This window comes from Sporothrix schenckii (genome assembly GCF_000961545.1).
Source record: "Sporothrix schenckii 1099-18 chromosome Unknown Cont47, whole genome shotgun sequence".
Taxonomy (NCBI): Eukaryota; Fungi; Ascomycota; class Sordariomycetes; order Ophiostomatales; family Ophiostomataceae; genus Sporothrix; species Sporothrix schenckii.
The window spans coordinates 2,581,610-2,604,591 of record NW_015971148.1 but is presented as its reverse complement, the minus strand read 5'-3'; the positions used below and the strand labels follow the sequence as shown (position 1 = coordinate 2,604,591).

Genomic DNA, 22,982 nt, shown 5'->3' with positions numbered 1-22,982 from the left:
GCCGTCCGTTTCGCGTAAATTGTACACTCGTTTGCGCTGTGAAGCGGGCTTGGGAGAGAGTTGTATTGACAGTTGTTTTGGTTCTGCTGTGGTATTCAAAAAAGAAGGGGGAAAAAAGCGGACGGACTCATATCCCTGAACCAAAACGGTCAATGTTGCGGCCCAAAGACACTTTCAAATCTCCTTATATTGCGATGACATAGGACAAGGCGGGTAATACGATGGTGCATTATGGCATTATGTCATTTCAACCCTGACCGTGGACCTTGTCGAAAAAAGAACAGAAACTTGATTGAGGTTTCGAATACGTATCAATTGCGAGCGTACATTAGAAACTGAACTGGATAACGTGTTGGTATACCAAAAGAACAAACCAACAACATCGACCCTTTGTCCGTGACAAACTCAATGAAAAGGTGAGGGGAAAAGGGTCGAGAGATAAGTCAATGATGACGAACACCAGAGAATAAGGTGGACAAAAGAAAATGAAGATGCAATCAAATAAAACCCATGCATTTGATATCAAGATGAAGAAAGCCAAAAATAATAAAATATAAGCGTCGGGGTATAGTAAAAGGTAAATGCAGCAAACACACCCTCAACATTATGTCGTCCTTACTGACCCTCTTCCTCGACCGCAAGCATTCGTTGAGCAATGTCTTGGCTTAGCTCGGCAATTGTCACGCCCTCGACTGTCTGCACGGTGGCACCCGTCTCCCGAGAAATCCATCCCAGTACGAAGATTGAGTCGAGGGAGTCAATGCCGTAGTTGCCCAGCGACTGCTGCGGATCAAAGTCGTCCTGAACCATGCCCTTCCGCCGGGCCACTGTGGCAATGAGAGCCGCACACACAGCTTGTGCAGCTTCTTCTGCCGTTGACGCCGTTCGAACGGCGGAACGTAGATTTTGTCCTGCTGCCTTGCGGGCTGCGGAGTTGAGTCCGTGGGGCGGCGCATCGACTTGGTTGAGGTATCGGAACAGTGCTGCTCGCGTCCAAAACGGGTCCGCCGGCTGCTTTTGGATCGTCAGTCCGCCTGTCCCGACTGCTGTTACAATCTGTGCGGGAACGCTGAGGCTAGCTTCGGACCCGGGCGGGGCCATGGCCCGGTCGAGGATGGACAGCGCGTCTTGAATACGTATGCCAATGAAGCCGGTGGCCTTCATGGCGTCGAGCAGGCTTTCGTTTTCAGCAACCATGCCAGCACCAAGCACGAGGCCGAGATCAATGGACACGCTGTGCATGCCCAGTGCACTACGGTGCCGGGCCAGTGCATCTTGGAAGCAATTTCCCGCAGAGTAATTGGCCTGGCCGCGATTTCCAATGATGCCGGACGAGCTGGACAGGAAAATGAGAAAGTCCATGTCTTTTGGCAGTAGTTCATGGAGGTTGTTCGATCCGACCACCTTTGGCTCAAAGGCCCTTTGCCAGCGGTCGTAGTCCATGCTAGCGAAAGCGGCATCCTGGTCTCTAGTTAGCGATAAATCAATGATGACCTGCAGTGGCGGAACTCGACTTACGTCAACAACGCCTGCGCACTGGATGGCGCCACGGATGGACGGCATGGCGGCCTGGACTTTTTTGATGGCCACGGCCAACTGCTCGCCGTTGCAAATGTCAGCCGTAAACGCCCGGGCGTAGATGCCGGCGGCATGCAATTTGGAGAGAAATGCTTGAGCCACCTCAGAATTCGCTCCAGATCTCGAAAAGAAAGCAATGTGCTTCGCACCACATCTCACGAGATGCTCTGCTATGCTTCTGCCAAGTCCGCCGAGCCCACCAACTAATAAGTATGTCGCAGAAGAAGACAACTCCGCCCTGAAGAATGATTGCACATGCGTGTTGACCAAGTTTGCACCTGCGTCGGCCTCTGTAAATAGTAGCCGGGATCCGAAAAAGGGGTTGGCGGATGCCTCGCTTAGTACTGCTTGGAGGTCGCACATGTTGTGTTCAATGACACCGCACAACGAGTCCAGTCCTGGGGCCAGCTGAAGCATCTTGTCAACGTCGGCAGCAAGCCGCCGTGACTCATCTGGCCGCCGCGATTCAAGGAGGTCGATGTCGACCGTTTCGAAACTGACATTATTATCAGCCAGAGGTGGGCTGGGAATGCCACATCCTTTCTGTGCAACCCGAATCACGCGACCGCCTGAAAAACAAACAGGATATCAGTACACGTAACCTCCTAACACGATACAGAAGGCAAAATGCCAAAGACAAAGACCACGGACTCTGAAGCCGCCGAAATATGACTTACATTCTGCCACACAGGCAAAGGCCTGTGTAACATGGCAAGATGTCGGATCAAAAACAACATCCACTCCAAAGCGGTGTGTAATGGCCAGAACACGTGTCTCAAACGTGTTACCTGTGCCCTCAACCTTCAAGATATGACCTGAGGGGATGTTGAAGTACTTCTCTGCCATGAACTTCTCCTCTTCCGTCAAGCATCCCACGAGCACGTTCCCCCCAAGTGCCAAGGCAATACGGATTGCGGCTTGACTGTATGCCGATGAAACACCGTAGACAAGTACAAAATCGCCTCTCATGATTCTGCGGCCGGTGTTCAGGGCATACATTGCCGTCGAAAACGCAGTAGGACAGCTTCCTCGCCAATCTCCGGGATTCTCAATGTGGCGTACCGTGCTGGAATCGACAATGATGTGGGTTTTGAGCGTGCCGCGCGTTCTTGCAACCACATAGCTTTCCTTTTGGAAACCAGACACCCCTGTTCCCGCTTCAACAACACGGCCGAAAACATCTGTCCCTACCATTTGTGGAAACGTGCCTCGAGTGGCTTGAATGACGTCTTCCGGTAGAAGGTTTGTGCCTATAACGGCGATCCGGACCTCGTTGGCAAGAAGTGTGCCATGTAAGACCCCGACGTCCTCGACAAATCGCGGTCCATCAGCTGCTTGCAGTGTGCACAAGTCGAGCTTCATTGCCCTGCCCTTCGCCAGAAGCATTGTTTGCTTGACCAGGGGAGATTTCTCAATTGTGGAATTCAGCACCTCGAGGGGCACGAGTCGGGGAATGAGCAATTTACCGTTAGAGTATGCAAACTCGACATCTTCATAAGACGATCTTGAGAGGGCTTTGCCGGCAGGAATTTTCAAAATGTTCTCGATAATATGGACGATGCTGTTGACAAGGGTTTCTTGGGCGCCAGAAACCCCATGCACGCCACTAAGACTGTAAAGGTCAGAGCCTATATCAAGAGTCACAATCTTTCTCTTACATTGCTCAGACCGCAAAGTGCGAGCCAGCCCCGAAATTGGCGAGCGGTTTGGGTTTTTGCAGTCGATCTGGCCGCCTTGCGAGAGCCAGAAAATGCCACAAGACTGGGTAAGAACGCTGTGCAAAACCTTGAAGAGTCGTGGCCCCATGGAGGTGATAAGGGGTGTGTCGACTTCAACAAGAGACAAGACGAAGCTATAGGGAACTTCTAAAATCGGGAGTGAATGGATATTGGCTTCGTGGACCTCAAACGCCAGTCGTTGTTCTAGGATCGAGCTCAGGATGCTTTTCAATTCGGTGACAAATGCAGACATGCTATCTGGAAGAAGGACAATCATTTTGTCGCGCTTTTCTGTCGGCGTCATATGAAGTTTTTCTCGACGAGGTAGTTTTTGGGCCGTCAGAAACGAACGTTCCTTTGCTAGTGAACTGCTGACTTGAAACCCAGCGGACTGTATTGCGAGTCTGAGTGCGCCGTATTCCGCATCTTCGATGGCACATCCTAAATTGGACAAAACGACGAGCCAGCCATTTTCATCAACACGTTGCAGAATTCTAGTCAGGCTGTTGACAGATGTCTGGTTATCTATCGAACAAACGACGAGGCCGTGCGTGTCATTCTCAGATTCGGCCTCTGCACAATGTATGCGTTCGAGCCCGGGGCCCATTTCTTTCAGCATTCTTATATGTTGCCATGTCTTCTTCGCGTTAACACCAGAGACGATACAGCGAGAGAATCGCGGAGTTTCGTATCCTGCTGCGAGGCTGCCAAGAAAGAATCTCGTAATGTTCACAGCATCGGCGACAGCGCCTAGGTGGCGGATGTCGCCATTGGGAAAATTCATGCCACCGTAAACCGAGTTCGGGCCGTGTAGCGCATGGTAAAGAATAGACTGCGAAGGATTTTGATGAGAGGTAAGATCGATGACTTCTTGGATGCTTATAGGAAGGTCGAATCCTAGTGCTGCGATGTTGCTAGCATCCTGTTTCCAGACGATCTCGGAACATAAGTTTCGGTGTGAAGGTAGAAACCCGCCATTGCCTGGCGCGGTCTCAGGGGCAACGGATTTGAACAACAGATCTTCGAGAATAACTGCTGGTGCGTGAAGTCCCTCGTCAAACATGGTGATATCTGCAATTGCGCCTCCTGATGGCGGTGTGCGAGCCGTGGTAAAGCCTCGAAAGCGCGAGCCTGCACCTTTTGGCAGCGCTTCCGAGACAAAGATCCGCCCGGCGGAGCAGGGAAGCATGGCACCTCTACAGTCGCCCAAAGGGATGACCGTTTGCAGCATGGTGTCCAGGGTTGAGGGATGAATGACGTGGTCGAACTCGTATTGGTAGGGCATCATGGATTTCGTATCGGGAATCTGAATGACCGCATGAACCGACGCATCGCCTTTATTGATTTCGACAAGATTGCGGAACTGTGGCCCATACGTCATGCCGATGACATCGAGAGTTTCGTAGAATTGCCGTGGGTTAAGGGGCGTATGGCAATACTTTTGGACATATCTGTAAGCCTGGCGGTGGGCGGCTGTTCCAACCCTTTGCTCCATCTCTGTTGCAGGAAACACACCTTTGTTGCAATACACAACAGAGAATCGACCTTTGCAATGTGTTGTCCAGGGTCCATCCGTAGGTTTAGACAATATCGAGAACGCGTAAGCGACAACAGGCCCATGGATGGGTTTTTCGTCCTCGTCGAGAAGATGTGCACTCAGCATGTGCTCGAGTCCTTGTGTTGACATTGGAATGAGCATTGGCTTTGCAATTTTGAAGCCGGTCACTTCATAGCCCAAGATCGCCCGACTGTGGTCTGCGACCTGCTTCGCGGCTTCAATCGCCATCGCAATCATTCCACCAGCCGGGTAGATGATGGATCTCTGAATGACATGATCCTTAAGCCAGGGGTTTTCTTGCACGCGGAAGAAGCCTCGCCAGCGAGGGTCTTGTGGTGTAGAGTTCTCCAGTGGTGCCCCAATGATATCCTCACGGCCATGACTTCGGAAGCGGTTTGCCTTGGACAGATGTGACTCATGCCAGTACTTTTTGGAATGATCCCATGGGTAAGAAGGGACGTCAACCAAATGGCGAGGTTTGCCTTCCGTTCTTCTACTATAAAATGTTAGTCACCTTATCCCAAAACGATGGAAATTCTATGATATCAGCAAGGTGGATGACAACGAACCTTGTGAGAGGCCAGTTGGTGTCAAAAGAAAACCCTTGTACCCAAAGGTGTCCCAGTGCTTCCAGTACTGTCAAAAACGCATCTCGGCTGCTATGAAGAAGAGACGCATAGCTAAACTGGACGGAGGCAGCTGCCGAACCTGTGCCCTGTAAGCTATTATGGATCTGATGTAGTGTGGACTCCCACACACGATGTGGGCTCACTTCGAGAAAACTGTGGGGACTTGCTGTTGCCATCAATGCTGAAACTGCTTGGTAGAACTGCACTGGTTGTGTCAGGTTTCTCACCCAATATTCGGTGTCCAATTCCGAGGGTGGGATCTGTCTTCCAAAAACAGACGAGAAGAAGGCTGTCGAGCGGGAAGATGACAGGGGATGCCCTAGGTCCTTCAAAGAGCTGCGATATATATCTTCAATGACTTGCATGTGACGAGAGTGGTAGGCTGTGGTCACGTTGACTTTTGCGGCTCGACATCCTCGACCTCGGAAAAAGTCGTAGAGATGTGAGATTTCATCAATGTCTCCGGAAAGCGTAACTGATGTTGGGCCGTTTATGCAAGCGACGTCGATGGAATTGACGTTTGCTTCAGCAAAGCCGCGACGGGCATCTTCTTCCGAAAGTGCCACCGCAAGCATCCCTCCTTGCAGTTGAGGCTTCAATTTTGAAATTTGGCAGACACTCTGACCGCGGAAGTACGCTATTTTCCAAGCATCTTCGCGGCTGATGGCGCCAGCGGCGTACGCAGCTGCAATTTCTCCCGAAGAATGTCCAATGACAGATGTTGGCACAATGCCAGCAGAGAGAAGAAGGTCAACAAGGGCTATCTGGATGGCTGTGGTGGCTGGCTGAGAAATTTGTGGATCTGAAATTTGAGAGAGTTCTTTGCTGCGATGAAGTTCAACCCAAAGGCAAAAGGGGCTTTCAAGGACATCGCTCATGTACCAACTGGCCGTGGAAATGCTCGAGTAGAACGCCTGGTACTGGAGAAGCTCCCGTCCCATGGCATACCACTGTGCCCCCTGTCCACAGAAGACGAAAGCGAGTTCTTTTGGTGTGCAACGCGCAGCTTGTATTGGCTTTGGCAAGCATTTGGTCTCAAGCTTTTGGTACAGCTCTGTGGCGGTCGAAGCAACAATAAAAGTGCGCCAGCTCAGACGGGACCGGCGCGATAGGAGGGTATAGGCATAGTTGGCAGCAAACCCATCGGCGGAGGTGTTTTTGGCAACATACTTGGCCTGAGATTCGATTACTCGGGTGAGCCCTGCCTCGTCGTGACCGGAAAAGACAAAAAGGTGTCGACGGCGACATTGCTCATCCGTTTTGGTAAGTTGGCTCTCCATCTCATCTCCGGGAAAGAGAAATGTATTATGATGTCCACCGGTAATCCTGCGCTCAGAGAGAAAGTGATGCGCGTCATCAAGGACAACGTGAGCATTCGTTCCACCAAAACCAAACGAGTTGACGCTGGCACGACGAAGACCAGGAACCGGCCACGGAGTAAGGCCCATAGCAACCTAGCCAGGTCAGTGAAAATTAGTGAGAAAGGGGAATTTGATAAATAATAAAGAGCATGTACCTTCAATTTCATCCGATCAAAGTCAATGTTTGGATTGGGAGAATCGAAATTGAGATGCTTGGGGATGAACCCGCGCTCGACGACAAGGATACCTTTGATCAGGCCAGCGACACCCGCACTTCCTTCAAGGTGGCCAATGTTTGTCTTGACAGAGCCAATATAAAGCGGATTCTCTAAAGTGCGGTGCTTGCAGAACAACTCAGTCGCCGCCTGTGTCTCTTTTACATCGCCGACCTGGGTGCCGGTTCCGTGGCACTCCATGTACGCTGTCCGGGTGATATCAAGCCCAGAAGTGCGGTAGATGTCGCTCATATTCTGAACTTGGCGGGCTTGACTCGGGAGAGTAATACCTGGAGGTGGAATTAGCCTCTGCAACAAAACTTGAGACTGGTGCATGCCGTGCTACCGCGAAGCAAAAACGAACCTTGTGTGTGGCCATCTTGATTGCTGGCGGTTGCACGTATCACTGCCCGGATTGTATCGTTTGCGGCAATGGCATCTTGGAGGCGCTTCAGGATAAGAACACCTGTTCCTTCTCCCCGCCCATAGCCGTTGGCTCGTTTGTCAAAGGTATAACAACGTCCGTCAGAGCCAAGGATGTTGAGATTTGCCATTGGCACAAGAGTGTTTGGCGAGAAGATAAGCCCAACACCAGCAGCAATGCACTGTGATGTCAGCATAAGACGAGCCAAAACAAAAGAAAAGAAAAGAAAACAAACCCAAAACAAGGGGGCAGAAGTCGTTACTGTCACTGACCACACTAGACTCGCCCGATAGTAAGCTTTTGCACGCTTGGTGCACTGCAATCATGCTTGCAGAGCAGCCGGTGTCAATGGTTTGGCTTGTACCGGCAAAATCAAAAGCGTGCGAGATTCGGTTGGCCAAAATGGCAATGCCATTCCCTGTTGCAGAATACGGTGGTGTTGTGTCAGGATCGCGCATGCATGGTTGCTCGTAATCTAATTTATTGTGCATGTTAGTACGTTGTCGAACTGCTCGAGACTCTCATGTAGGAGAACTCACCTCGTACAAAAGAGCCGCAAAAGACGCTTGTGGCTGTGTTGGACAACGAAGCCACAGGAATTCCAGCTGCGTGTTGCGGGTGTTAGTAGCCTTGAAATGAGAAATGGCGTGAATGGGTTATCATGCAATCAACGTACCGCTGTCAAGAGCTTCATAAACAACTTCCAGTAGCATTCTTTGCTGGGGATCCATGGACACAGCTTCGGCTGTAGATATCGAGAAAAACTATGTGCACACGGGTTAGTACATGAAAAGATGGGGCAGGTCTCATCTCTGAAAACCGAAAAAAATGCCATTCGATTTATGCATGGGCCGTGACTTACAGGCGCATCAAAGGCTGCTATGTCGCCTTTGATGAAATGAGCGCCGCGGATATGGAACTAAGGCCAGGTCTGTTAGGTCCCTGCAAACGTAGAGATTAAACTGTACGTCGCAAAAGGCGAAATAATACAAAGAGAGACGAGAATGTTGAAAACAACTCACACTGCCTGGCCGGTTGGGATCGGGATGGTACCAGCCTTTGGCATTGAACCGGTCGCTCGGAATCTCGGACCACGCATCTTTGCCTTCTCGGATCATCTCCCAGAAATTCTCGACATTGTCGGCATCGCCAGGAAACCGACACGACATGCCAACAACAGCAATGACGTCGTCAATGTTGCCGTCTGGAAGTGCATCCAAGGCGTCCATGGCTGCGTGGAATATATGCCGTCCTGGCCGTTGGGTGAAGTTCCGTAAAGTGGGATCTCGTACAAATGCGCCAGTCGATTGCAAAACAAAGAGCGCCGAAAAAAAAAGACCAAGCAATATGTAAAGCAGATCTCGCTCGTCAACTGTCAGGAAATTTAAACTGAAAAGACACAGAATGGGGGGGAGTGAATGTATGCGGGTGGCGGCAGTGCAACAGCAAAGCAATATATAATCTGTCAAAATTCAGACCGTGGTGGAAAGCTAAATGGCAAGGACAAAATAGGATCGGTGATGCATAGATCTGCAGAAGAACAAAGAAAGTAGGAAGAAAAGTGATCTGTAAAAGGGCAGATGCTAAGGAATGGAAATCGTGACTTTAAAGTAGGGAAAGGGGCAAACGGAGGTTGTTGACTAGGAGCCAGAAATGGAAGGAGCGGCTAGAGCTGGTGTAAAGAGGTTCAAAAGAGGAAGGAACGGCCCTTTGCGCCTGTCTTTAGGGATATAAAGACATAAATTTAGAAACAGAACGATCCTAGGAAGGAGCACTCGTCATTCACTTTCTTTGCTGCGTTTGCACGGTGCTGTTGCTCTTTCTGTTTTTGGTGCGTGACGCGTGGCTGCGTCTTTTTGTGTTATATTGGCTGCAACGTCTCTGAGCAATGAACAAACACTCGGGGGAAGAACAGAAGAAATGCCCGCCTCTCCTTTGTTTCCTTGGCTTTGTTTCTGCGTCGATGAGCAATAGCAGTTTTATGTTGATTGGTGACTTATACGATGTGTTCAATTCACCAATGGTGTAGAAGGGGGGAAGGGGAGGATGGAAGGGGCAATAAAAGAAGAAGAAAAACGAAACCCACTTCGTGCACCTAGAGGTCACAAGAGAAGAGCGAACCGGGATCACTTTTCTATCAAGTGGCAAAAGCTTCTCGTCGCCGAGCTGTCTCTCAAGGGGGAAGTGGCCAGGCCGAGATAGTTCGTTGGGTGGCCTGGGCCCGATCTGGTCCGTTTTTGGCCCTCACCGCTCCGTCATTCACGCTGATCCTGGTTCAAAGGAGGATGACGAAAGTATCACAGGGGTTGGATCTAGTTTTCTGATTTGGGGCTCCAAGGTCCTGGCCGTCTTCAAGTGTTGTTTGTTTCCCTTTGTTTTGCCACCGTCGTTGACGAGTCCGTTCCCGCCTATCCGGATTTTAGAGAACACATCAACCAGTCATGAAAAGTAGGATGGGTATCGACGCTCGTCATGCCATCACTCTCAAAGGTTCCTTTCCCTGTCTCCTATCTTCATTCCTTCTCCTCCCGTGTCTATTTCTTGTCTTTTCTTTATTTCGAGAAACGATAGGTGAGGGCACACGTAGTCTCCAGCCGAATTGGACACACGCCGGTTGCACAGTGTCCCTCGCCGACGCCGTCGATGGCTCAAAATGGAAACGCAGAGTGGCAGAAACTCTCTCCTTGGCATAGGAGCAGGCGGGAAGAGATTCTACGAGCTGCTCGACAGGCCGAAGGGGGGGGTGGAGAGGGAGTGTGTGGATACTTGAGGGAGGACACACATACTACGCTCGAAAGATGTGTGACGTGGATGCAATCATGAGAAATTTCCGAGAACAGAAAATCAGGAAAAACAAAATTTGCAAGAATACAAAAAACCAGAAGAACATATAGCGGTGGCGGAGACGAGCCGTCTTGACTATCTGCCAGATCTAGTTCGTAAGCAGGCGACGAAAAAACGAGCTTCGCCTTCCCCGGAGGAAGAATAAGAGACAGGTCAAAAGTAGATCGAAAGGCAAAACAAGACATCAAGACCATGAAACAACGAGACGGGCACACAGTAGCCAAGAACTCCATCCACGCTGAAAACAGGTTTCAAGCTGGAGGAAAGATAGAAAGAGACTGAGGTCATTCTAAGAAAGTGTTGAGTACACTACTTACATCGTCCTCACTTGACCCGTACACAAGGGCATCTGAGCACTCTTTTTTCGCGCACTCACGCTCTCCCACCTCGGTATCTTTCTTCAAGCGGTTTCATATTGCTCGAATGTCTTGTATAGCTTCCTCTGGCTAGTGTTGAATCGAGCCTGGGCATTTGAATGAGAACGAAATGGGCGAGTGAGAAGATAACCAGAAAGGTAAAGTGAGCCTTCGTCCCATTCCTTACTCAGGCATTACCGCAATGGCCATTCCTGCATAAACCAGGTTAGGAACATGGCATTCTGTTTGTATGATATGGTGATATGTCAGAGCAGATGGCCTCTAGAGGGCGCGCCGAGAGTGAGAAACGCTAAAGTTGGGCGAGATCCCGTGCTGACGGCCGCCGCTGCCATGGAATCATCTTGGACAGGAATCATTTCTGTCTCTCTTTTGCTCATGTGAGGTCAATTGCTTCGTGTTGTGGATTCAGAACGCGCGGGGACTTGGCAGGCAGTGAAGCATGGCATGATTCCAAGTCCCCGTCTTTTGACAAGAGGGCGTCAGAGTGAATACCCGTCTGACATGCTTCCTTGCGGCACTCTGGGGTGGCCCTGTCAGGCTGTGCTTATGCCTTTCACTGGACACTGTAATACTGTGTCAAATAACCATAGCTCTTAGTGTCTTCCATCCATATAAGTAGGACTAGGGTGACGACGGAAGTAAATCAAAGGCGAAGAATAAATAAATAAATAATATAAGTAAAATATGACCTTCACGGGATTCATAACAGATTCTTTTTACCCCCATCGCGGCTCGAAGACGGGAAGGATGGAAAGAGGACAAGACGACAAGAAGTGCACTAGTACGGCATACAATTATGAGGTTTTGCACTCGTCTGACTGCTTTTCGCTGTGGTTACAGCGGCATCTTGTTCTTGTACCACTAGCTATCCCAGTGGCATCAAAAGAGGGAGAAAAGGGCAGTTCAGACTGATTCGATGAGTTTCCTGCACATCTGTTTTCGTCCAGATCAAGATGGGGCTTTTCCGATTTGGACAGTCATAACTAGAAGTGGATAGTTGGACGACCATCAACACTACTCATGTTGTGCCTCCCATCTTCTTTCCACGGCCGGCAGAATTGCAGCTTCCATGGCCCAGCCATACCACCGAGGTGCAAACGTCAAAGCGTTGCAAGTATCGAAAAACCGCGGCGCTTCAAGAATAAACACCAAATGTTGTAGATATACCCTCGCACTAGCGATTTTATACACGAACACAGTCACAACCAGGTGAACATGGCCTCGTAGTTTCTATTCGTTATACCGATGTTTTCTGGTCTTTTCTGTTGAGCAACTATGCTCTTCCGTGCTGCATTCACCGCTCCATCAAGGGTGGCCATGGAGACCGAAAGGCGCCACAATACACATCGCACGAGAGGCAACTGCCATTAAGTTCGCTGTTTTGTGCTTGTGCTTGTGCTTGTGCTCGAATACGCCCGTAACGCTTCACATCCACAACGGAAAAGGGAGGGGGGAGAGATCGCCGTTTCACACTGGACTGGAGAGTGCAGGATCTGGCAAAACCAAATGGCAAACAACCCGATGACTGCGAAATACGTTTGAGCCAGAAGGCAAAACACGACGAAGACCTCTAGGGACTGTAACCTAGCAACAAAGCCACACACACGTGGGCCATCGACCATATTGATTTCGGAGGGAGGCACAAATGGACGAGACAATGTTAGCAAGTGCGTAAATAGTTTTATTAAAATCAAGCGGCGACCAGAAGAGACACAACAGAGCTAGTTGTGGGTGCAGTCCAAGCACCCACCATCTGCATCATCTCACCATTAAGACAAACAATGTAAGTCGTCGGGCATTTCGCAGAATACCGTGTCGACTTTGTGGCTTCATCGCGGCCAAATAGGAAAAGCTGCCGGCTGCATGCTTTTGGAGCGTGGTCGTGGACAAAAAGCGGGATTCTAGCAATCGGGACTAATTGGTCTTATCCTCTCCATCTTCGTTGGTGAGCGGGTTTTTTGGTATGTGAGGCGATTGTAGGTCTGATGGGAGCCCGAGAGACAAGACAAATACAAAAAGCTACGAGCAGATTTCAGAAGAAAGAGGGATGTGTTGTTTCGAATAGGGGAGATGACTAATAAAATGAGCGGGGTGATCAAAAACGGCAGCGACGCCCTTGTCAACAGCGCCTTCCTAGAGATCGCCATGTGGCATTCATGGAAAGCGCGGCCGGCGAGCAAGGGACATGGCATCTGCCTTGGGGTCTTGTCGATGGAGGCTTTTGCCAACTTGTCAAAACATAAACAGAACAAGAATTTGTCATAACCAACAACGCAGTGCATTTCCAATGTTTGGCTCAGGTCATACTGCATGGGCATTGGCTTGCAAGTTGACTCAAGACTTTGGTTTCCTGTTCGTCCTCCTACCCAGTGTTCCGTTTCTACCTTAACTGTTTTCTTCCCCATCTCATACTCTGCCACGCCGCCTAATTTTCAATCAGGATGGACGACCCAAGGCACATACACCGCGCCTAAGGCGACTCAGCATCGGCGAGTGTTCTGCAGGACGTATCTGTCGCGGAGTGTCTGCCGCCACACGTCGCCGCGCCGACTGGCCATTGTCTGATCACTTCAACGATACCGTACGGTCTTGGCCATCCCGGTTTAGAGCGTCCCGACACACGACAAAACGAAAGGGAAGAATAATGCATGCCATCCTGCATACCGAAATAGATGACTGTGAAAGTCCAAAGTTCTGCTGTCGAAATGATTGCGAGATCACGGTCGATATGGACCTCTCTATAGTGTCAACATTGACGAAATACTCCGAAACCTCCAAGAGTTCTGAAACGATATATTTCACACTTACGCTTTCTTTCCTCACTGCGACAGCCACCGCCCCTTTCCATGTGCATGTGTGGGCTGAAGGCCCTGGACTTTACCAAGTTCTTTTCGAGAGGGACGTCGTACTGTTGCAGACAGAGTGAAACGGCTGCACTCTTACCACTACCTCCATCGATGCTCTGGTGCCTCAAACTTTGGAGGGCAAGGTCATATCTTGTGCTTGGCCAGACGCGTGCGAGTTGGGTGTATGGGCGTGCATGTACTTCCAAAATTCGGAGACAGGCGAAGGTGTGTGTTTTCTTTGCTTTCTAGAGGGATGAAATTCGAAAAAATGTACGACGTCCGAGCGGAAGGTGAGGATATTCTTGTTCAGCCGTGTCGAATAGCACATGCCGGACTTCTACGAATCAACGAGACCAAACAAGTGTGATGTGAGCCTTTCGCGGCAACCGAAACAACCCAAAACGAGGACAACGTGAAAGAAATTCCTGGAAAAGAGCGAGACCGGCAATTTTTGAGGAAGAGGAAATAAAACAAGTCTCTTTGATGCCTAGTGGCGTACGGGGAGCTTAACGGCCCACAGAGACATCGGCAAAGACATGTTGGCTCCTTTCGTCTCTGTCTGGGCTTCATCTTTGCTGCTTCCGAGCCACCGCCTGTCTCGCACGGAGCGTTGGAAATATCGGTGTCTTTGGTCTTGTCGGTTTTTGTCCTGTGGTCCTGTCGTCCAACAGGATATCGCAGAGGGGCGGATATCAACGGCAGCAGCAACTGAGCTCTCCGGTCCTACGTCGATTTGGAACGCGGCGGCCCTAAAGCGTCGCACAAGAACCTCCAGAAACAATACAAAACGCTGAGACACGATGAAATTGCTGTTTTGGGCGTCCCTTGCTTTTCTCTCTCTCTTTTCGCTGACTCTCACTGTCCTATCAGCGCGGTGCAACAGTCTTCGAAAGCGACAAGTATGTGCGAAGGTCCCTATCCGTTCACTCCCTGGGTTAGTGCCAGTGTCTTCTTGAGCTTTGTCTTATTTCCGCCTTTTCTATCCCTTATCAGTGCATCAACCTCGTCTTCTTTTTTGTGCCCGATCGGGTGAGTTGGCCAAAGTCAGCTCGACAACAAGTCAAATCAACGGCAGTCATCATACACACCTTGCATTTCTGACAGGCCAGGAATTTATCTTGGCTGAGAGTCCAATTTCAAACTGGCATTGACCATTGTGCACGCAATTACCGTATGCATCGTGGATGGTACGTCGTGCAGCTGCTGTCTGCTGTGCCACGAGGCGACCTATTGTTGACTACACAAAGGACCAGCCAAACCACTCTCGCCAACTTTCTGCCTAACCACGCTGAATTCAACCTCTCTCTTTTCTCAATCACCGGTCCGTTCTATTGTTATTACTCTCTGTATCCCTGTGTCTCTGTCTGCCGTTTTCACCTGCATTTCGTACATATCCAAGGCCACAACTCACAAATGCACACCGCAACACCAACCCTCGGCAGTGGTGAGAGACTCAAAGACCCGCGTCGAGTGATCCAATCATTAACATCTCTCATTCTAGGACAAGTATGATCCAGAAAGCTATTCTTGTCACTCGGAGAGCCGACACTGTTCGGCGTTCGATCCTTCCCGTGGCCGATCTCGCCTCTTTGAGAGTCCTCTTCTCTCGCAACGCGTCCGCCTTCGCCAATATTCCCCCAGTCTGTTGCACACAGCACAACACCCGTCAAATACCGGGCTCCTTTGTCCTTTGTGACACGCCAAAATACTTCTGCGTTCCACACAAATCACATCGAGCTCGCCACTCAAGAGAGACTTGGATGAGAGGCTAGGCTTCACAGTACAAAGATTTTCTAGTATATGAGACTGGCATATCCTGTCCAGGGTCACGAGTCTCCAGGGACAGGGTTTGTCGATAGCCGAGAAACCCATCGAACGATTCCGCTCAGATGCCTCCTTACCACTCTAGAAATCAAGGATATTTCATCTATGGCCATTGTGTCAGCTTTATCGTCACACGAATCCTGACCGTCCACCCTGGCCGGTAAATTGTTACGCGGCGACTCACTCATCCAAACAGCAACCGTACAGCTGACGGATTTTGTGTTGGCTCATTCAACACAGTTGATGCTCCATCCATACGACTGACCAGGGCCATCCCGTTCTGGTTTTATTTCACGCACGCAACTGGAGAGCAACGAAGCACAAGACGGCTTGGCGTCGTACAGCCAGAATCTACTTTGGGCGCGAGGTAGCCGAATTAGACGGACTGGTTCCCTGTATCATGGCCCTTGATGGTGTTCCTATGTGGCATCTGGTTGCGTCTTCCTTTTGGCTTTACTATTCTGTATTCGGCGTCTTTGCTTGTGGTGCTCTCTTAGACCAGATGGGCATCATTGGTGGAGCTTTGCCTCGTGTGCAACGCGGAGCTATCCCACTGCCCTTACCGGCTCACCGCGTCTTTGGATCACATTTTTTTCACGACCTTCTCGACGTGAAGTGTTTTGGTAACGCCGCTCTTGGCCGTTCGCCAGACGAGATAAGTTAATCCGTCTCGGGAGTTGTTCCAGAAGCCTGTCGAGACGTGATGGTCTCTGTCTTGTATTTTCCCACTGCCTTCCTTTAACTGTTCTGTTAGAATTTTCTTCTTACGCTTCTTACGCTTCTTACGCTTCTTCCCAACCTATTACTTGCCTTCCATTGCACAGGACCATAGACCCAACACAGGAAGCTTAGACATGCAGATGCGGAGACCGTCTGTACCTGGCCAACACCACGCGAAAAACCAAGACACCAGGAACCGGACCAGAATCGCTACGTGAAGCGACCGTGGCAAAACGAGCACGAAGAAACTGTCTAGATGGGTCACAGCGACAGGATGAGGAATGCAGCGAATGTCCTTCGCTTTCTCACCCTACTCTGCTCCGCGCCCGCATTCATTCGTTCCTTCGCACGTCACATCGCCGCTTATTGGTTTTTGGATCCCAATTTGACTGACAGTCTTACCAGTCTGTCACATTTCTTTTCCTATCCTATCGCAGCTTCCATTATATTCTCGCCAACCCTAGTCTCGCCAATAGAGTGGCCTCACTCCGTGCACTTTGTTTTACCCCGAGTACACTCGTTTCCGAGCGTTGCCTTCGATGCTATGTATTCCTCGCCTCAGGCACCTACACTTTCTATCTCTTCCTCTGCTTGCTTCACTTTTAAACGCTTTTGCGGTGGTGCATTTGGCGCATTTCCAATATCCATATCCGTCATTAGTCTACCCCTCGCTTTTTTTCTCTCATTTTTTGTTGGTGTCCCTATTTGCATAGTACTCCTCTCTGCCTCGAGATATATATGGCTCTGCCAAGACCTCCAGACCCCTCTCATATCCTGTGCACCCATAGACTGTCAACGCTTGTTGTTCTTTGTTGGCGTTATTGCAAGCCACAACTTTCTCGCTTGTCTCGCTTCCTTGCGTTCTTGCTCTTTCTTTCTCTTAAATCCCAACGCCCTCAAATTTCTCTCTTCTATTCATCACAACTCGTAGCTGTCTTCACATTGCGTCTCAACATCTCCATTGCTTTCGCCAACCCCACCGCTCGATGCTCGGCCTCCATCTTCCCCTAAGCGGCTCACTTTGCTCTTACATTGAACACACTCTTTCAGCGACCTAATTCCTGTTCTTAGCTTACCAGTCGGCATTCAAAGAGTCAAACCAACCCCTTGGAATACACGGTTTTCATATTCCTCTCACGTTCATGCTATTGCGGCATCATGATCGATCTATCGCCCCTCGCTGCACGGCCGCCGTTGCCACCTCCACCCCGGCCTCCCGTACCTCCAAAGCCTACTTCCCAATCATATGCTTCACCCCAGCAGCAACAACGGAAGCATCAACAGCGGCTGCAACAACAGCAGCGACCCTCAGACGACCACACCGAACCTTTTTGTCGGCTCAATTTTGACTCAGAGCTGTATGGGGATGCATTTCCTCGAACGCTCCACAACTTGGTCGAACTTCGGGAAGAAGAGTCCCGCGCGGCACGGGCACGGGCCGCGGCAAGGGTCGCTGCAATGGCAAACTCGATAGCGACTGTGCCAAGGCGTGGCCGAAGACTGCGGCGAAACCTGCTCATGGCTTGGTGAGTTTTGCCTACCACGGCTGCTTCATCAATAATGTTGTAGTAGCTGACGACGGCCTCTCTTAACAACAGTATTTTACTCGGCTTCTTTTTCTCGCTGCTCGATACGACCATCATCTCAACATCCCTCTTGGCGACATCGGAGGATCTGAATGGCTTTCGGGACTCCTCGTGGGTGGTGATAGGATATTTATTAACATACATGGGTGTGTATGATGTTAAAAAGAGCGGCTGACCAAGATCTGCTAATTAACACACTCTTAGGCTTCTCTATTTTCTTCGCCAAGCTCAGCGACATCTACGGCCGGCGCAACATTCTCATTTCCTCATGGATCATCTTCGTGATCAGCTCTGTTGCATGCGGTTGCTCCTATGATATGACACAGCTGTGAGTTGTACTTGACTGCTCGACTACCAGCCACCGCTGGATAATGCCCAAAACTAACACGCCCTTTGCAGTATCGTCTGTCGCTCGTTCCAAGGCATTGGAGGCGCCGGTCTCTACAGCCTCACCACTATCAGTCTTCCCGAAATTGGCCCTGCACACAAGCCTGATTTTATCGGAAAGATTATTGGTATCACGCTCTCGCTGTCTTTTGTGCTTGGCCCCGTCCTTGGTGGCTTCATTCCCCAGGTCTCCAGCTGGCGGGTCATTTACTGGCTTAAGTAGGTGGTAGGATGCACTGCGCTTTGCTATGCTGTATACCGATACTAACTCGACTCCTCTTTCCAGCGCCCCTTTCGCCGTTGTCGCCATAACGGGTATTGTTTTCTTATACCCAGTCGAGCCGGCGCGATGCCACGGCACAAATCGAACCATGCGAAGAGTCGACATGATCGGCAGTCTTCTGCTATTGGCCAGTTGTGTGCTGCTCGTGATCGCCATGCAGGAGGCCGGATCGCTGATCGTTCCCTGGAATAGCCTGTTGGTTCTCACCAGCTTGACATCTGCGGCCATCTGTTTTGCGCTCTTCATGGGCTGGGAGTCCTTACTCTCCTCAGGCCGCTACTGGGAAATGGAGCCAATTTTCCCTTTGCGCTTGTTGAAGAATCGTGTCTACCTCAGCTGCCTAATGGACAAGTTTCTGGTGGGCTACGTGTATCTTTGCCTCGTCATTACCGTTCCTCAACGCTTCCAGATTGTCAACGGCGAAAGCGTATTCAAGACTGGCCTGCATCTTTTGCCCATGCTCGGCGGGACAGCGTTCGGCTGCCTGATCACTGGTCCTCTCAACGCGAAAAAGAACCGTACCTCACCGGTGGTTGTGGTGTCGTGCGTCTTGATGCTCATTAGTGTCAGCCTGCTTGCCACGGTCAACTCGACAGGTTACAAATCGGGACCCTTGTACGCTTATTTGGCCGTGTTTGGCATCGGCTTTGGACTCTTCATGTCGGCGGGCACTATGCTGTCCACGGCGCAAGCACAGTTGGACGACCATGCAGCCGCCCAAGGCGCCATTTCGCAGCTTCGAATCCTTGGCGGTGTCATCGGCTTGACGACATTCACCATCATTTTCAACACCAGGGTACAATCGGCCAACGTTCTCGAGACGCTCACGCCCATGCAAATGGACGTTCTGCGCCGGTCGCCGACCGCGCTCGTCGAAATCTGGCCAGACTTGAAGCAGCTGATTGCAGGCACCTACAGCGCTGCCTTCCACGACATGACATCCATCCTGGCAGGAATTGCGGCTCTTGCCTTGTTCGTCAGCCTCGGCACGCTCGAAAAGAACCCGCCACCGATTCATCGCAATTTCAACAAAGAAAAGGAGTTTTTAACGGGCCGGGGCTCTGACGATATTGAGCTCGACGATGCCGCCAGTGATCGGTCGCTTGTTGAGTATCGTACGCCCATTGGAACGGACCCGGTGCCAACGTTCTATCCACCACCGCGAAGCCACTTTCCATATCGCGTTTCACAACGTCCAACACAAACAAGACGATGGGACTGAAGACCTTCGTTCGGGCACACGTTTCGACTCTATATTCCCACGTTTTTACTAAGATTTATGCTCTTTTATGCCGTTGTCGTTGTCGTTGTCGTTGTCGCTTTGTTTATACACAATTCTTTTCGGATTCCTTGCTTAAGGGCATTTGTTTTAAGGAAAAGCCTTATATATTTCTCTACATTCACCCACTGCTGCATATTGGGCGTTAGGGGTATCTATCGATTGCTATCTGGGCTTCTTCGGCTTTTGATTTAATACGGGCATGTTTCTGAATCAGGGCCAGGTTTAAAATTAGGATCGGGCACGGCGAAAGTGAAAAAGACAAAAACAAGCCACCTCAAACAAATTCAATACATTTATTTCTTGATTCGAGAAGTTAGCTACCATCACCAGGAACTGTCTGTGACAAGGTAAGACCTGTTTTCCTTTGACGTTGTACAGGACTCGGTAGACATTACCGCTTTGGTGGCTAGACTAAGGCCGTGAGGGGACGAGGGTCGAAGCCGAAGACCTTGCACTACTGCACGGAGTACAATAAATCTCTCAAGAAAAGGGTATAAGAGGGTTGATAAAACGGCAAAAAAAAGTGTTGTCCGTTTTAATTTGCCGTAGCATAACTTCAGCGTAAAACGAGAGTCATTACAACCGGAGTCGAATTCTGTGCAATCCCCAGAAGCGACGGTGCGGAAGGCAATCCTTTAAGGAAGACTCGGCGTAAAATAAGTTAATAAACAGATTTGTTCGTTAATAGCTAAAACCAAGTCAGCAGTACCATCATGCACGTCATGACAGGCGAGTGCGATCGTTTGGTTCCCCAAGCTCTTTTCTACGCGCACCATTCGGCTGTAGGCAGGTCTGGCAGGACCACACTTGCCGAGCACATTTGATACGACTGTCTCTGTTAGGATCTGAACGTGTGAGTTTCTATAGCAGCAGTTTATAAACTTTACATATCAGACAAAAGCAGGTCAAAGAAATACAATAAATGTAGGGTATATATATGATTTTCGGCCGTCGCGGCTCTGCGGCATCGGTGCAACACCGGCTTAGAAGCACCATCGTCCATGCCATGCAGTCATCCTCTTCATGAATTCTCCAGAGCCAGCGTCTCTACAACCCTACTCGAGCTTCGAAAGTGCGGCCTCCAGCGTCTGACCTGTCAGCCGCTCGTACACGTCCGTATACCGCTTCGACGTCTGCTCGACAATCTCGGGCGGCATTGTCACGCCCTCTTTGCCCTTGAGGCCCTCCTTCACCAGCCAGTTGCGCAGAAACTGCTTGTCCAGCGAGTCCTGCTCGCGGCCGGCCTCGTACTGGTCGGCGACCCAGAAGCGCGACGAATCGGGCGTCAACACCTCGTCGGCCAGCACGACCTCGCCCGTCGCCTCGTCGAGGCCAAACTCAAACTTGGTGTCGGCAATGATGACGCCGCGCTTCAGGGCATGCTCTGCCGCCGCCGTGTACACGGCCAATGCCAACTCCTCGATGCGGGCGGCGTGGGCCGGGTTGCCGATGAGCTCGGCGGCCTGGGCGCGCGAAATGTTCTCGTCGTGGGCGCCCAGCTCCGCCTTGGTGGACGGTGTGTAGACGGGGGTCGGCAGCTTCTGGCAGCGGACCATGCCCTTGGGGAAGCGGACGGCGTCGGAGCCGCTGTCGGCGACGCCAACGGGCTCGCCGTGGACCGTGCCCTTGGTGCTGTACTCGGCAAACGCCGAGCCGGCCAGGTAGCCGCGGACAATGGCCTCGACGGGAAACATGCGCAGGCGGCGGACACGCATGACACGGCCGCGCAGGATGGCACGCTCGGCATCAGAAATCTTGGCGGTAGGACCGGGGGCCAGGGAGAGCAAGTGCGTGGCGAGAGGCGTGGTCTGGCCGGCCAGAACGCCGGGCTTGGTCAGGACGCTGAACCAGTACGCAGTCAGCTGGGTAAGCACGTTGGCCTTGTTGGGGATGCCGTTTGCGAGGACGACATCGTAGGCGGAAATGCGGTCGGTGGCGACGAAGAGCAGCGACGACTGGTCATCCTCGTCGACGAACATCTCACGGACCTTGCCCGTGGCGATCTTGGTCAGACCGGGAAGGTCAACAGTGGTGACAGCGGCCATGATAGCGGAGTGGGGAGAACGTTGTGAGGAGATAAGCTGTGACGGAGGCCTAGATTGGCTGAACATGAGGCTTTTCGAAAGGACTTTGGATTTTTTGTAGATGGCTACTTCCTAATTGGGACTCGAGGCCCGTGCTGCAAAAAGCGTTTTCACGGCCGTGGTATAAATTGTTGAGTACAGTTTAATGTCACGCAAAGTCAAACGTTCAAAACCAATTGGACTTTTTCTGAAGATTCAGAGTCGATACCGCAGCATGAGCTTAGGCAAGGCTGTTGTCGTCTTGAAAATCCAGCTCCGGATTCGCTGGCGCAGATGGATCGCATCTAGCCAATCAAAGGCCATTCCGCATGTATTGAGAGATGAGTCATCATTTGATCACGTGGAGCTTCACGAGCGCGGCATCTGTATCAACGATACGTGGTGCACGTAAGGGAGATACATGGGCAATGGCAATGTACGAGGCCTCTAAATACTGTACTTGCAAACAACAGTACAGAATATCTTGCAGACGATCACTAGCAACGTCTCGGACGGGCGCCGTCCACATCCATGGTTCGCGTATGTCTCACGCTGCGGTGCGTCGCGCTTGAAGCAGCAGAAAGGTGGTATGGAAAGAGCAAAATAAACGACGATAAAAAAAATAACATGTGGTTAATTGATGTAGAAAGAAACTGTACTCGGCTTGCATCATCGATTTGCATGAGCCAAAAGTTGAGCAAAACAGGAGCCGAAACACAAAAAGAATGACAGGAGTGGGACTCGAACCCACGCACCTTTCGATACTGCAAGTCAACCAAATTTTAATCTGGAAAGAATAATTCTTGAGTGCAGCGCCTTAACCGCTCGGCCATCCTGCCTGTTTAGAACTGGTAATTGCAGTCCGTTGGAGGGTTTATAAAGACCAGCACAGCTCCACCTTTCACAGGCAGTCACTTTTTGCTCTCATTTTCAAGCCATTTCGCAACCACGGTCCGCCACTTTGGTCACCGGAGATGCCCTGATGCCTCGCTCTAATCTGCACCAAGCAATTAGTGGAAAGCTGGAAGGCATAAGGGCCTGCTAGCTTTTCCGTTTTGCTTTCTGCACCGTTTGTATCGGTATGTCCTCTTCACACTCATCAGCCGTTGGCGCTGAAGTCTTGCCCGTGATTTCGCCAATTCGCCAATTCGCCAACTATATCGATTCATCGTAAAGGTCCTACGCCGGACTTCATGTGATTTTCGCTCGGCCAAGGCTGCCAAGGCTAGGCGCGTTGGCGTATGACACTGGCGAGTCTGGGCGCTGACACCAAGACAAAGAGCCCTG

At 50.7% G+C, this 22,982-nt stretch overlaps 4 protein-coding genes and 1 non-coding gene across 5 annotated transcripts; 2 read left to right on the top strand and 3 right to left on the bottom strand.

Moving 5' to 3' along the window:
• Positions 1-615: 615 nt before the first annotated feature.
• Positions 616-8,712, bottom strand: SPSK_02911 (polyketide synthase; the record flags this gene model as incomplete). The annotated part of the gene is made up of 11 exons (XM_016729759.1): positions 616-1,461; positions 1,519-2,147; positions 2,256-5,350; positions 5,424-6,937; positions 7,000-7,349; positions 7,424-7,664; positions 7,756-7,958; positions 8,023-8,088; positions 8,160-8,247; positions 8,346-8,402; positions 8,506-8,712. 11 exons carry the CDS (start codon positions 8,710-8,712, stop codon positions 616-618), a joined length of 7,296 nt encoding a protein of 2,431 aa, XP_016585392.1.
• A 7,062-nt stretch (positions 8,713-15,774) lies between these two features.
• Positions 15,775-16,038, top strand: SPSK_03791 (uncharacterized protein; the record flags this gene model as incomplete). The annotated part of the gene is made up of 1 exon (XM_016730625.1): positions 15,775-16,038. The coding sequence occupies one exon, from the start codon at positions 15,775-15,777 to the stop codon at positions 16,036-16,038; it is 264 nt and encodes an 87-aa protein (XP_016585391.1).
• A 1,214-nt stretch (positions 16,039-17,252) lies between these two features.
• SPSK_03104 (uncharacterized protein) lies at positions 17,253-19,572 on the top strand (the record flags this gene model as incomplete). The annotated part of the gene is made up of 5 exons (XM_016729945.1): positions 17,253-17,620; positions 17,693-17,826; positions 17,885-18,008; positions 18,080-18,286; positions 18,354-19,572. 5 exons carry the CDS (start codon positions 17,253-17,255, stop codon positions 19,570-19,572), a joined length of 2,052 nt encoding a protein of 683 aa, XP_016585390.1.
• A 1,115-nt stretch (positions 19,573-20,687) lies between these two features.
• Positions 20,688-21,677, bottom strand: SPSK_03508 (phosphoribosylaminoimidazole-succinocarboxamide synthase; the record flags this gene model as incomplete). Its single annotated transcript, XM_016730346.1, has 1 exon — positions 20,688-21,677. One exon carries the CDS (start codon positions 21,675-21,677, stop codon positions 20,688-20,690), a length of 990 nt encoding a protein of 329 aa, XP_016585389.1.
• A 744-nt stretch (positions 21,678-22,421) lies between these two features.
• SPSK_11275 lies at positions 22,422-22,534 on the bottom strand. Its single transcript has one exon. It is a non-coding gene; the product is annotated as a tRNA-Leu (tRNA).
• Between the last annotated feature and the right edge of the window lie 448 nt (positions 22,535-22,982).